This window comes from Brettanomyces nanus, chromosome 1 (assembly GCF_011074865.1).
Source record: "Brettanomyces nanus chromosome 1, complete sequence".
Lineage (NCBI taxonomy): Eukaryota > Fungi > Ascomycota > Pichiomycetes > Pichiales > Pichiaceae > Brettanomyces > Brettanomyces nanus.
In genome coordinates, this window is record NC_052374.1 from 990720 (window position 1) to 1003585 (window position 12866).

General features: G+C 41.0%; 6 protein-coding genes across 6 annotated transcripts; 4 read left to right on the plus strand and 2 right to left on the minus strand.

Annotated features, from left to right (window-relative positions):
- Positions 1–318: 318 nt before the first annotated feature.
- On the plus strand, positions 319–1956 carry SRP1 (Importin alpha subunit (Karyopherin alpha subunit) (Serine-rich RNA polymerase I suppressor protein); the record flags this gene model as incomplete). Its single annotated transcript, XM_038920796.1, has 1 exon — positions 319–1956. The coding sequence occupies one exon, from the start codon at positions 319–321 to the stop codon at positions 1954–1956; it is 1638 nt and encodes a 545-aa protein (XP_038776724.1).
- A 323-nt stretch (positions 1957–2279) lies between these two features.
- On the minus strand, positions 2280–2657 carry FOA43_000466 (uncharacterized protein; the record flags this gene model as incomplete). Its single annotated transcript, XM_038920797.1, has 1 exon — positions 2280–2657. The coding sequence occupies one exon, from the start codon at positions 2655–2657 to the stop codon at positions 2280–2282; it is 378 nt and encodes a 125-aa protein (XP_038776725.1).
- A 657-nt stretch (positions 2658–3314) lies between these two features.
- Positions 3315–4364, minus strand: FOA43_000467 (uncharacterized protein; the record flags this gene model as incomplete). Its single annotated transcript, XM_038920798.1, has 1 exon — positions 3315–4364. The coding sequence occupies one exon, from the start codon at positions 4362–4364 to the stop codon at positions 3315–3317; it is 1050 nt and encodes a 349-aa protein (XP_038776726.1).
- A 1624-nt stretch (positions 4365–5988) lies between these two features.
- On the plus strand, positions 5989–7428 carry FOA43_000468 (uncharacterized protein; the record flags this gene model as incomplete). Its single annotated transcript, XM_038920799.1, has 1 exon — positions 5989–7428. One exon carries the CDS (start codon positions 5989–5991, stop codon positions 7426–7428), a length of 1440 nt encoding a protein of 479 aa, XP_038776727.1.
- A 72-nt stretch (positions 7429–7500) lies between these two features.
- Positions 7501–10862, plus strand: FOA43_000469 (uncharacterized protein; the record flags this gene model as incomplete). The annotated part of the gene is made up of 2 exons (XM_038920800.1): positions 7501–7508; positions 8069–10862. 2 exons carry the CDS (start codon positions 7501–7503, stop codon positions 10860–10862), a joined length of 2802 nt encoding a protein of 933 aa, XP_038776728.1.
- Positions 10863–11030: 168 nt separating this feature from the next.
- FOA43_000470 (uncharacterized protein) lies at positions 11031–12800 on the plus strand (the record flags this gene model as incomplete). Its single annotated transcript, XM_038920801.1, has 1 exon — positions 11031–12800. One exon carries the CDS (start codon positions 11031–11033, stop codon positions 12798–12800), a length of 1770 nt encoding a protein of 589 aa, XP_038776729.1.
- Positions 12801–12866: the final 66 nt, after the last annotated feature.

A 12866-nucleotide genomic window follows, 5' to 3' on the forward strand; every position in this document is an offset into this window, starting at 1 on the left:
CACAGTTGCAATCACCCAACTGATCGTGGTGGCGTATAATCCAGAAAAGGGGTCTGGAAGTATCTCCAATCTTATAATAGCTAACGGGTTTTGGGCCTTCGTCCTTTGTACGTTGCCTGAGATTTACGTACCGCTTAGGTATCTCGATTTCTTTACATAGTAATCATTTTTTCTATTTTTTCTTTCCTAATAATTTTTTTTTTGCTTTCCATTATTGTCTGGTCACATTTTAGTTTGTGACTTATATATATTTCCAGATTTTTGTCTCAATAGGTTTTTTAGGCTTTAATTACTGGTAATAAGGTAACTCTAGTAACGATGGATTCAACAGACACTACCAGATACGTGCCAGAGTACCGAAAGGCCAACTTCAAAAACAAGAATCGGTTCCAGCAAGATGAAGTGAGGAGAAGAAGGGAAACACAGCAGGTGGAATTGAGAAAGCAAAAGAGGGAAGAACTGTTAACCAAGAGAAGAAATTTCAACTCTTCCGATATCTCAAAGGAAAATGATTCTGACAGCGAAGAAGACACGGATACTTCTAATGGGGAACACTTGTTTTATTCTCAACTGCAGGAGGTGTTACCCAAGATGATGGAGGATGTGACATCAGCGGACTTAGAGCGTCAACTGGAATCTACCATCAAATTTCGTCAGATCCTTTCGAAGGAGCATAATCCTCCTATTGACCTTGTTATTGAAACTGGGGTTGTGCCAAAGCTTGTGGAGTTCATGAAGGCAGGTCCTGAAGTGTTACAATTAGAGGCAGCCTGGGCCTTGACTAACATTGCTTCTGGTTCATCTGAGCAAACCAAAGTTGTTGTAGATGCAGGTGCCGTGCCGCTTTTTGTCGAGCTTCTATATTCGCAATCTATGGAGGTGAAAGAGCAAGCTATATGGGCCTTGGGTAATGTGGCAGGTGATTCTTCGGCTTATAGAGATTATGTTCTCTCTTGTAATGCTATGGATCCTGTTTTGTCACTTTTCCAATGCTCCAAAATGTCACTTATTCGAACTGCTACGTGGACTCTTTCGAATTTGTGTAGAGGCAAGAATCCTCAGCCGGATTGGCAGATTGTCAAGTCTGCTCTCCCAACGTTGGCAAAGCTCATTTTCTCTGTTGACGTTGAGACCCTAATCGATGCCTGTTGGGCCATTTCCTACTTAAGTGATGGTACTACAGATGCTATTCAGGCTGTTTGCGATGCACGTATTCCTAAGAGATTGGTGGAGTTGTTGGGACACGAGTCTACACTTGTGCAAACCCCAGCTTTGCGAGCTGTTGGTAATATAGTGACGGGTAATGATTTACAGACGCAAATTGTGATCAATGCTGGTGTCTTAACTGCTCTTGCTCCTCTTCTCAGGTCTTCGAAGGAATCGATTCGTAAAGAAGCCTGCTGGACCATTTCAAACATTACTGCTGGTAACACTGACCAGATTCAGGCCGTTATAGACGCCAATTTGATTCCTCAAATCATCAAATTGTTGGCTACAGGTGATTACAAGACTAAGAAGGAGGCTTGCTGGGCTATTTCCAACGCTTCCTCTGGTGGTCTTACTAGACCAGATCAAATCAGGTATCTGGTTAGTCAAGGTTGTATCAAACCTCTCTGTGATTTGTTGGCTATTGCTGATAATAAGGTGATTGAGGTGGCATTGGATGCACTTGAAAACATTCTCAAAGTAGGTGAGATGGAGAAGGAGGCTCGTGGAGCAAGCATCAATGAAAACGCCATCTTCATCGAAGAGGCTGGTGGTGCAGAGAAGATCTTCGAGTGTCAGAACAACGAGAACGATAAGATCTATTCGAAAGCCTATCATATTATAGAGACCTACTTCAACGGTGATGACAACGATGAGGAAGCGAATGAGTTGCAGCCGGAAATGGCCGGTGATCAGTTCGGTTTCGGTGTTAATGACAACTACCAACAAGGTGGTTTCAACTTTAACTGAATACCCATTTTGTTTGTGTGTTTTTTTCGGGTCTTCTCTGGTTTGTATCTTTGCTTTAACCCATTTGAACCATCATTCTGTCATTTTTCATCTCTTTAATTTGTGTCTACATCTTTTTACTCTCTCTTCCTCTCTTCCTAATTTTATATGTTCCTATTCTCTTTTATGCTAAGATTGTAACTTTAATTAATCAACAAAATAAGGTAAAAACAGTTTTAAATAAAAGATACAAAGGAAAAAAAAAGGGAGTAAGTAAGCTGAACAAATGATCGATCTAGTGTATTGGTATCAAACTTGGAAACACGGAAAATATTTTTCTTCTTCTACATGAGCAAAGCGATGGCAATAGCAGCAACACCACCAACAGATATGCCAATGGCAGCCTTGCTGTTAGCACCGTTAGAAGATGAAGAAGCGGCACCTGTGGAAGATGCTGCAATAGTAGAGTTGGAATTAGAAGCAACAGTAACAGTGGTAGTAGCGAGGGCATGATGAGTGTTGTTGAATCTACCTTTAGTATGAGTACCAGTAGTAGTAGTAGTCTTATGATTCTGACCGTGGGTGTTGTTGAATCTTCCCTTAGTGTGTGTATTAGGGTAAGTCTTAGTAACGGTGGTAGTACCAGTAGGGGTCTTGTCTGCCGAGACAAAAGCCATGCAATTCAAAGCAGCAGCACCAATCACGAATGTAGAAAATTTCATCTCTGGTTGTTAATTAAATGCGACAGATTAGGGACAGCAAAGAAGAAATAGATATGATCTTATGTATAGAAAAAAACTTATACTCACTAAAGAAAGCAGCCGTGACTTCCGAAAATTTTCGAGAGGTCAATAAATTAATCAATGTAAATAAGTAGGAAGAGTGGATAAACCCCGAACCCGAAAACGGAACGACAGCCATATAAAAATTTTTGAGATCTGGCACCCGGAAAATCCGGTATGACTTGGTAGGACCCGGTAGGACCCGGTAGGACCCAGTAGGACCTATTGAGATAATCAAGGATAGGGCGCACCCGTTTTAGCCGATTGGATACGGGAAATTGTTTTTCCAAGTCCGAGAGAGGATGAAAAAGTAAATACCCGATATCATCTTTGATATTTCCCGTGGGGAAGAGACAGGGCATTCATTCGCTATATAAAGCTTCTCATTCACTGTCCAATACAGTAATTATTAACCCTCTGCCTACCTAGCGTCCGGATTAAAAACTGGGCAGACAGACAGTTCTGGGGAGTCGTCTTTTGAAATCTTATATCCAAGACGTAATTCAAGTAGGGGCCTATTATACTCACATTTGTACTTGAGGTTGGTCTAAATAGTGAGAGGCTACAGATCCCTATATAAGCCCAAAGATAGAATTACTATTTGTAGTGCTTAAAAAAATCCTTAATATCCTCCCTCCATTGCAATTTGCTCTCGTCTGGAGCCCAGCATCCATCGATTCCGTTAAGAGAAAATCGCTCTAAATCTTCTATGGTAGCTCCAAAACATTCAACCATCATCATCCAATCTTTGGTAGAATTGGAGTCGTGGAGTGTTGGATCGTCCGAGTTGGGATGGATTTTCAATCCCAACTTGATCATTTGTCTGATCGGATGCTTGGAAGCCCATTGACTTCGGGGAAGGGTCCGCAAATAGTAAGAGTTGGTCGGTACCACCGTAATGACCTTCTGCTCTTTAAGAATCTGTTGCACCAATTCAGGATTATGTAACATCGAGTACCCATGATCCACCCGGTCCACTTGCAATGAGTTCACTGCATACTGAACATTTTGCCACGGAGTTTCAAATTCACCCGCATGGGCCGTGAGTTTGAATCCATATTCTTTAGCTCTTGCATAGGCATCGAAGAATAACTGAGGACCTCTGTTGGTTTCTCTATAATCGATACCAATACCAATTGTGTGAATAGGATCTGGGTTGGCTATCATCCAATCAACCATCTGCACTGCCCTCTCTGGAGAATCTTCTCTATCAATGGCACAGATTAATCTACCCGTTATTCGGAGCTTACTGTGAGCTTCTTCTATAGCATCAGCAATGGCCCTCTGAGCATCCTTAAAGGGTATACCGGAACTTATTACCGTACCAGTAGGGTTCCAAGAGAACTCAGTATAGTGAATGTTGTGAGATTTGGCATCTTCGAGGTATTCAAACGTCAATCTGTACAAGTCTCTGGCATACTTAATTAGCCTGGAATCAAGAGTACGAAATGCCCGGAGAACACCAACCGGTTTCTCTCCTCTTATATAAAATGCTAGGATTTCCTTATCCGTGAAAGGTTTTCCAGCTCTTTCGTTGAATTCCAAAAAAGTATTTTTCCTAATTGTGCCAAAGAGATGGCAGTGAAGCTCAACTTTAGGGACGTTGTGACAGATCTCGTACAGATGCCGATTAGGTTCAACAGTCATTACAAAAAAAAGTGACTCAAGATAATTGCAGTTTTGGCCTTTCCTCACTTTTCTACCTATATATACTAAGCTAATGGGAAGCAACAGAGGAATGTGGATGAAAAATTATCTTGATCGGCGAAGTCAAAGGGCCTTCAATTACCTAATTTCGTACTTCTGTTGTACGGCGATGAGGTCCTGTTTTACCGAGGTCACGTGACATTTATTTGAATGGTATATTGTTTGGTTTCTTTTTTTTTCTAAGGTCTATATTGGTTGATCAGTGTCTGTCGATCGACCGTGTTCACATATGCATCTTTATCCGCCGTAGCATAAGCGTCCAAAATAAGTTGCCAGAAACGATCAACGTTTAATCCTGTAAGAATCGTTATTCTCTTGGTGTTATCGCCGGTGTCCTCAGCCATCACAGTTGCTCCGTTCCTTTTGCCGCCGACAATCACATCAACAGAGCGTTTAATTGATGTGCACTCAAGTTCCCTATCAAAGCCACAAAGTTGTAATAGAGAAGCCACTACCGTTGGATCATGAACGCTAGGCCCCACATAGTCCGGACCCATTCTCTCCTTGACCCGTAAATAGAAAGCGTGTACAAGCTCGTACATCATGGCCCTGAAATTTGAAGCACTGTCTAAACTTGGACTGCCCAAAATCTTATCCTGAATCGAAATGCTGGCCCTAATTTTTGAGGTGGTATCCAACGGAGCAAGAATGATTCTTTCAGATAAAATAGGGTCAGTTAAGACCCTTTTCGCAGCCAAAGGGTCGTCATAGATGTTAAACTCGGCCACATTGTTCCGGTTGAACTTGTGAAATCCACCACCCATAATCGCTATATACCGAATTTTATCTCTCAACTCGGGATTCTCACTGAAAAACTTGGCTATGTTGGTCAAAGGAGCAATAGCAGCAATGCAAAGTTGTCCATTGTATTGTAAAATGGCTTGCTTCAAAGCCGGAAACAATTGGTCGGGTCTCTGAGCGTCAAAAATGGGCTCTGGGAGAAGATTAGACCCGTTGAGACCTGTCTTTCCATGAACTTCTGGTGCCCCGTCTGTAGTACCTTCGAGAGAATATGCACTTCCGGGATACACAGGGATATCTGTTCTGTTCAAGGCAGTCAAAAATCTTAATGCATTTCTCGTGGTATTTTTCAATGAGGAGTTACCGTGAACAGTAGAGAGACCAACCAGTTTGAAGTGAGGGTTGTAAGCTGCTAGTGCAATGGCCACTACATCATCCTGGCCCGGGTCACAGTCCATCCAAAGTGGAATTTGGCTGTCAATAGTCATCTCGGGTAACTCAGTAAATGTGTGAATGAATAGATAAAGTGAATCAGCTGGTGAGGGTCGATTAGAGGTAATCGGTCGTTATTTATTTTGTTCTTTTTTTATTAACTCCCTCGGCCTCTTTTCTTTTTTTTTTATCGACTTTCTTGGCACCCGCCAGGTACCTCGTCCGAGAAGCTCGGGTGGACCCTTCTTATCTTCTAATCAATAATCTCTTGATGAGGGGGGAGTCAGAAATATGATCTGATATAAATATAATATATACCCTAGAGTAATGGCTTTTGTCTTGAATATCTCTTGTGTTTTATATTTCCCACTGGTGCTCATTCTCGTAAGTTATGGATTCAGAAAAGGACGCAAAAACTTCTAGTATGGAAGAAGAGGTTAAGGCTATCGAAGCTCCAGCCTTCGTAGACGTTAAGCACATGTTCAGAAAGGTAGATTTTGTTCTCCTTCCTATCATGATGTTCACTTATGCTGTGCAATTTATGGATAAATTGGCTCTTAGTGCTGGTTCTGTGTTTGGATTGCGGACTGATTTGAAGTTGGTCAATCAAGATTATTCATGGGCCTCGTCTATCTTCTTCTTTGGCTTTATGCTAGGAAATTTCTTTGTTGTTCGTCTTATTCATTTGGTGAAGATTGGAAGATTTGTGTCTTTTGTCATTTGTGCCTGGGGTATCACTCTTGCTTGCAGCACTGCTTCTCAAAATTACGCTGGACTATTGGTTGCCAGATTTGTCCTCGGTTTTTTGGAAAGTGCCATCTCTCCTACTTTCGTTTTCATCACCTCCATGTGGTGGACTCAAAAGCAGCAAGCTGTCAGAACTAACTTATGGTTTGCCGGTAACGATATTGGTGGTGTGCTTAACTCTCTTATCGCATTTGGTTTGGGTCATGCCAACGGTCCCTGGAGCCCTTGGAGATATATCTTTTTAACCTATGGTTTGATGGCCTTTGTTTGGAGTTTTGTCATTCTTTTCTTTCTACCTGACTCTCCTCAAAATGCACGTTTTTTGAACCAAGGCGAAAAGCAGTATTATCAGAAGGAGATGAAGTCCTCTAAAGTCGATAAGAAGTGGGACTGGGGACAGGCAAAGTCCGCTTTTACTGACATTCAAGTCTGGCTTCTATTATTTTCCACGGTTTTGTGTGTGCTTCCAAACGCTGGTATCACAAGTTACGGTTTCATCATTTTGGACAGTTTTGGATTCACCTCCATTCAAAGTACTTTGCTTAACTTGGCATTGTCTATCTTTACATGGTTCGCCATTGCTTTGGCCGGTTATCTTGCTTCGAGATTCAAGAATGCTCGTTGTTATGTCATTTGGCTTTGTTTGGTCTTTGCAATCACAGGTGGTTGCCTTATTTACAAGGGTAACTCTAAAGGTGTTAAATTACTCGGCTACTTCCTCGTTGACGTTCAGCCGGCAATTCTTCCATTGCTTCTTGGTATGGCTGCTTCCAATTTCCGAGGAACTACAAGAAGATCTACTGTCAACAGTGCTATCTTCATCATCTACTGTGCTTGTAACATTGGAGGTCCTCAATTGTTCCAGAGCAGTGATGCTCCACACTATCCTCATGCTTTCCTCTCCTGGATTATTTGTTACTGCTTGAATGTTGTCTTCACTCTTCTTATCAGACTTGCTGCTATCCGTGCCAATAAGAAGCTGGAGAAGCTGGCTGCTGAGTTTGTTCCAGTCGTTGAAGAGGAAATAGAAGTTGAAAAAGAACTTGTCGAGTACGAAGATCCTTCATTCAGATACAAGTACTGAGCTTTCATCGCATTACTTAGGCTCTTTATTAAAAGCAAATGGCTATTTTTTCGAATATGGCAAAAATCAAGAATGGCATCGTAATCATTTGAAAACTCAATCTTGTACTTGTAAAATAACGAGCTAAGGAGATCTGCATCTGGTTTCTCAAAACATTAAACAACAAAAGTAATGTAATCCTCTCTTACCATTATCAAGAATTCTCAATTTTTTCTTTGATTTTCGATAATCGTCATGAGGAAAGATAAGAAAGAAATCATACAAACCACTGGAGAGTACTAATAATTGATTTTCTTGAACTTTTGCTGGCTTTCTTTATGCCTACAATATTAATCTGAAAATATCAATTACTTTGATACACATTCTATAAAGAATCCTAACTAAGATACAAAACTTCAGAAAACATAATGTTTTATCAAATTAATATAAAGCAGTTAGTGGGCATAGCAATGCTCGCGTAGCGTAATGGTTAGCGCGTTTGACTTCTAATCAAGAGATTGCGGGTTCGAGTCCCGCCGTGAGTGCAAGCATTAGCACATATTTTTGGCTATTTCTGCATTTAGGTTGTCTTATTTTTAATTCCTATTCTACAATTGATGCTGGTAAATCACACTGCAGACCACGTATTTTTCTGAGAAAGGATGTCCTTGGTTTTGCAGGATGAAATTGAGCATCCGGGAGTGATTATTGCGAGCTTTGGTTTCAAAACTGAAGTAGATGGTGATTCTACTAATGATCATGTTTTCATGATAAGGCCATTTCTAGTCGAGTTGCACAGATTAAATCTCAAGAAACAAACCACTTCTGTCATATCGAAGTTCGAGACTAAATACAGAATAGTGGCCGCAAATCACATTCTTTCGGATGGCCAGAAGGGTGAATGGTTACTTCTATTGAACGAATTGAATCAGCTAATGGTAGTAAGCCCAACTCTTATAGACTCCAATCAGTTGAAACTAACCGTCATTCAAACCTTTCATATTCACGATTACCTCAATAGACAGAATAATGTAGTTGACGTTGATAAGGGGATCTTGACTGTTCCCTCATCAACACCCTCACTTGAAGTGGATCCGCAGCAGAGGTTCATTATAGTACACTCCTGCCGATGCTTTTTATTGGTATTTGAACTTCGCCCAAGTAAACTCGATCTGGCAGAGAGAGCTAGCAAGAACAGGCCTCCAAAACAGGTGGAAAAGAATTCGAAAGCGGCTCTTTTAAATGCCTTCAAGGTGTTCGAGGACCCCTACGTTGTGACCGTTGGTTCTGATCCGATAATCTCAATAAGATTCTTAAGCGGTCCGTCTGAAGTTGATAACGTGAATAATTTTTGGTTTGGCATGATCACAAGGGATATAAGTTTAAGGTACTCTCTTGAATGGTACAGAATTTACAAGCTGCGACGGTTATCGGTAAAGAAAGTGAAAAAAATGACACCACTGGATTCTAAGCCAACACTTGTTTATTCCCTTTCCGGGTGCAATGCTCTACTTATCGTTTGTGGACTTATACAGTATTGCTATCCTGCTCCTAACTGTGAAATGCATTGTCAATTGGATGACGTCAAAACAGTTGGAAGCTATGCAAAGAAGAGGTTTGTGACCGTTGAGGCCAGCAGCGTCGCTGTATTTGTTTCAGCCTGTAATATAAGTACAACACGGCTGTTATTATGCTCTCAGAAAGGTGGCTATTATATACTCGAGGTGAAGGAAAAGACCGAAAAGAGTAGGACGAACAATTCTTCTATATCAGAGAGACTAGATCCAGACAAGATGATACTTCCCTCCGAAAAAAACGAATGCTTTGATTTGGAGAAATGGGAAGTATGCAAATGTGGAGAAGAGGGGCTGAGATGTGACTACTTGATCGGCACAAGTGCAAAAGATTCCTTTTTTGGGGTCTCTGCGCTAGGCAGCTTTGGTTTTTCCAAGATCAGTAGCCCGAGCCAGAGTTTGAAAACGGTTACTACTTACCAATGCTTACCGGTAATTTTTCTTTCCTCACATAACTCGCAAAGGATGATGTATGCTAAAGGAAACTACCAAGGTACGTATTTGAATTATGGCGAAGAAACATTGAATATACCGGATGCAGCTGTGCGAAAAGTGATTCTCATGGATAGTACGCTATTTGGACTACTATTTGTAGTTTTGACGGAATCGCATATTGCAGATGATACTAACGATCCTGATTCTATGAACATTCAGGACCGTATTACTATTTATGATTCCAACTTCAAGAAAATATCATGCTATGAATTCGATCCTGGCCGTAACTGTGTCGATCTTCTTTCATTGGAAGGCTTCAAGTGCCATCTTGATGAAAATGATGAGTCTCTTACAGGTTTGGACAATCAGATGTCTAATTCATTCCTTGCAGTGAGCACTTTCTTGGATGATACGAACGTGGAAAAGAGTGAGATCTTATTTTTCATCATTGAAGATGACAGTGCTGATATGCTACGGCTGAGTACTATGGCCATCCTTAACAAAGAGCTTAATCAAATCCTGAAGTTGAATGAAAATAAATGTCTTCTATTGGGACCTCATAGTATGTTTTGGATTACCATAACAGCATCCCAAAAAGAGGAGTCAATTTGCTACAAGATAGTTTTGGCAAGCAAATGTTTAGGCTTGCCATGCGGATACATTACTCAGGTAGCTAAGTTGGATTCCGATGGTAAAGAGTTATTGGTTGCAGACTCGATTGAAGGCCTCTACTATGTGAAATTTCACGATTCCGCCGATAAAATAACAAAAGTTACAAGAATTCTCTCTGGTGTCAATATTACTACATTTGCCATGATTTGCAGGGATGGTATTGCTGTTTGTGATCTTTTGGGAAACTTTTATTTATTACTGATAGATGATAAGAAACAACTTTCTATCGTGACTCAGCTCAATTTGATGGCTGGAGCAATAGGTGCTATTGATTCCACTCTGACTATGAGAGATGTCCGTTTGAAGGACCTCTTCAGTAATGAAAGTGCAAAATCTTCGATTTGCACTGTTGGAACAAATGAAGGTGCTGTAATTGGCATCTACGGAGTCGGACGAAACCATAATATAAACACGTTGACTAATTATCAGAGCTACCTAGGAGTTCACTACTCGAATTTGATAGACACCGACCCCAATAAGAACGAAGACAACGAGAAGAAAAAATGGAAGACAATGGAGCTACCGTCTTCCACCAAAGAAGCCAAGATGAATTTGGAGGTGCACACACAGATGACCCTCGATAGTTGGTATCAGAACGAATCCTTCATAGAACAGAAATTTCTCAGACTCTTACCAGGATACAACTTTCTGAGAATCCATAACGCCTTTGAGAATACTCTCCCTGAAATTTCAATAGTTGATATTAGATACATAAAGCTGAAGACTATCTTGTACGGAGTCACCAAACCTAAAGATATAGAGGACTTTGATTAATGAATAGTACTGAATAACCAGACTAAGATATACAGCACCGCCCGAATTTGAGTAGTAAATCGAATAACGAATTTTCGAGCCTTGATATTTTCTCCTTAAAAGTTCCCTAGTTGTTCCTATTTAGCGGTAGATAGCTACTTTTTCATCTGTGGCAGTTTTTTCCAAATAATGAGTGTGTCAGTGCCAGTGAAACAGTATGGAGTAACACCACCGATTTCTACGGCGGCATCAACACCTGAACAAGTGAAATTGAACGATGCCATGATAGAAGAATTGAGAAATCAAGGCTCGTTCGAAACAGAGGCAGGAGTTTTGAAAAGAAGAGAAATTCTTGCCACGTTGCAAACACTTGTAGAAGAGTTTGTGTATACAGTTTCGAGAAAGAAGAATATGAGCGAGGGAATGTCGAAAGATGCTGGTGGTAAACTTTTCACGTTTGGATCGTACCGTTTAGGAGTATACGGACCAGGATCGGATATCGATACGTTAGTTGTGGTGCCTAAACATGTTACGAGAGAAGACTTTTTCACGATTTTTGATCAAATTATAAGGAAGAGACCAGAATTACAAAACATTCAGTCAGTTCCGGATGCTTATGTGCCTATTCTCAAGACCGTGTTTGACGGCGTAGACATCGATATTATCTGTAGCCGTCTAGATGTGCCCCAGGTACCACTTGACATGTCTTTAAAGGACAACAACTTGTTGAGAAACATTGATGACAAAGATCTTCGGGCCTTGAATGGTACCCGTGTGACCGATCTTATACTACAATTGGTTCCACAAAAAACTGTGTTCCGTGCAGCCTTACGTACCATTAAGCTATGGGCCAAAAAGAGAGCGATCTATGCTAATATGTTTGGTTTTCCCGGAGGTGTTGCCTGGGCTATGCTTGTGGCCAGAATTTGTCAGCTATATCCTAATGCTGTTGGTGCTGTTATAGTGGAGAAGTTTTTCCACATTTACCTTCAATGGAAGTGGCCCCAGCCTGTGGTGCTTCAGCAGATTGGGGATGGTCCATTACCAGTGAGAGTTTGGAATCCTCAATTGTACGGCCAGGACAGGTCACATATAATGCCAGTTATCACGCCTGCTTATCCATCCATGTGTGCCACCCATAATATTGGTGCATCCACTCAGGCGATCATTTTGGAAGAAATTCGGAGAGCTTCAGAGATTGTGACGGATATAGAATCTGGAAATAAGAAGTGGAACGCTCTATTCGAAAAACATGACTTCTTCTATAGATACAAATTTTACCTTACGGTGATCACAGCTACTAAAGGTTCTTACGAGGAACATTTGAAGTGGAGTGGTATGGTGGAGTCGAAGTTGAGATTATTAGTGCAAAGATTAGAACCAATTGAAGGAATTGTGTTAGTTCATCCTTACGTCAAGCCCATGATGAACGCATATTTGTCTAAAGAAGAAAGCGATCTTTTCAAGATGAAAGAACTCTACGGCACACTAGAAGGGGAAAAGTTCGCTAAAGACCACTTAGAAGAATTTAAGATCGATGACGATACTGATGTGAAAAAAATTGAAGAAGAAGCAGCTAAGGCCAACAAACATATCGTCTATTTGATGAAACTATACATTGGATTGAAATTGGACATGAAAGGTACCAACAAGAAGCTGGATATTCAAGTACCATGCTCGGAATTCGACATGATCTGTCGGGGCTGGCCCGCTTTTGACCAGGACAAGAACTCTCTTAGTATTCGTCACGTAAAACTTTGGAACTTGCCTAATGATGTTTACGAAGAGGATGAGAAGAGACCAGTTAAGAGGTCGAAGAGAAAGGCTTCAGAACATCAGAGTAACGGTGAGTCTACGCACAAGAAGTTGAAAGGTGACACGTCCTCCTCGTCTGCAGCTACCCAGGTGCAAGCCGGAGCTCCGCCTTCCTCTGGAGTCGTGGCCAACGCCAGTACATAAAATAAAATAAAAATAAAAAATTGGTTCTGAATAAGTTCACTGAATGAAATAGTTAGCCGTATCATT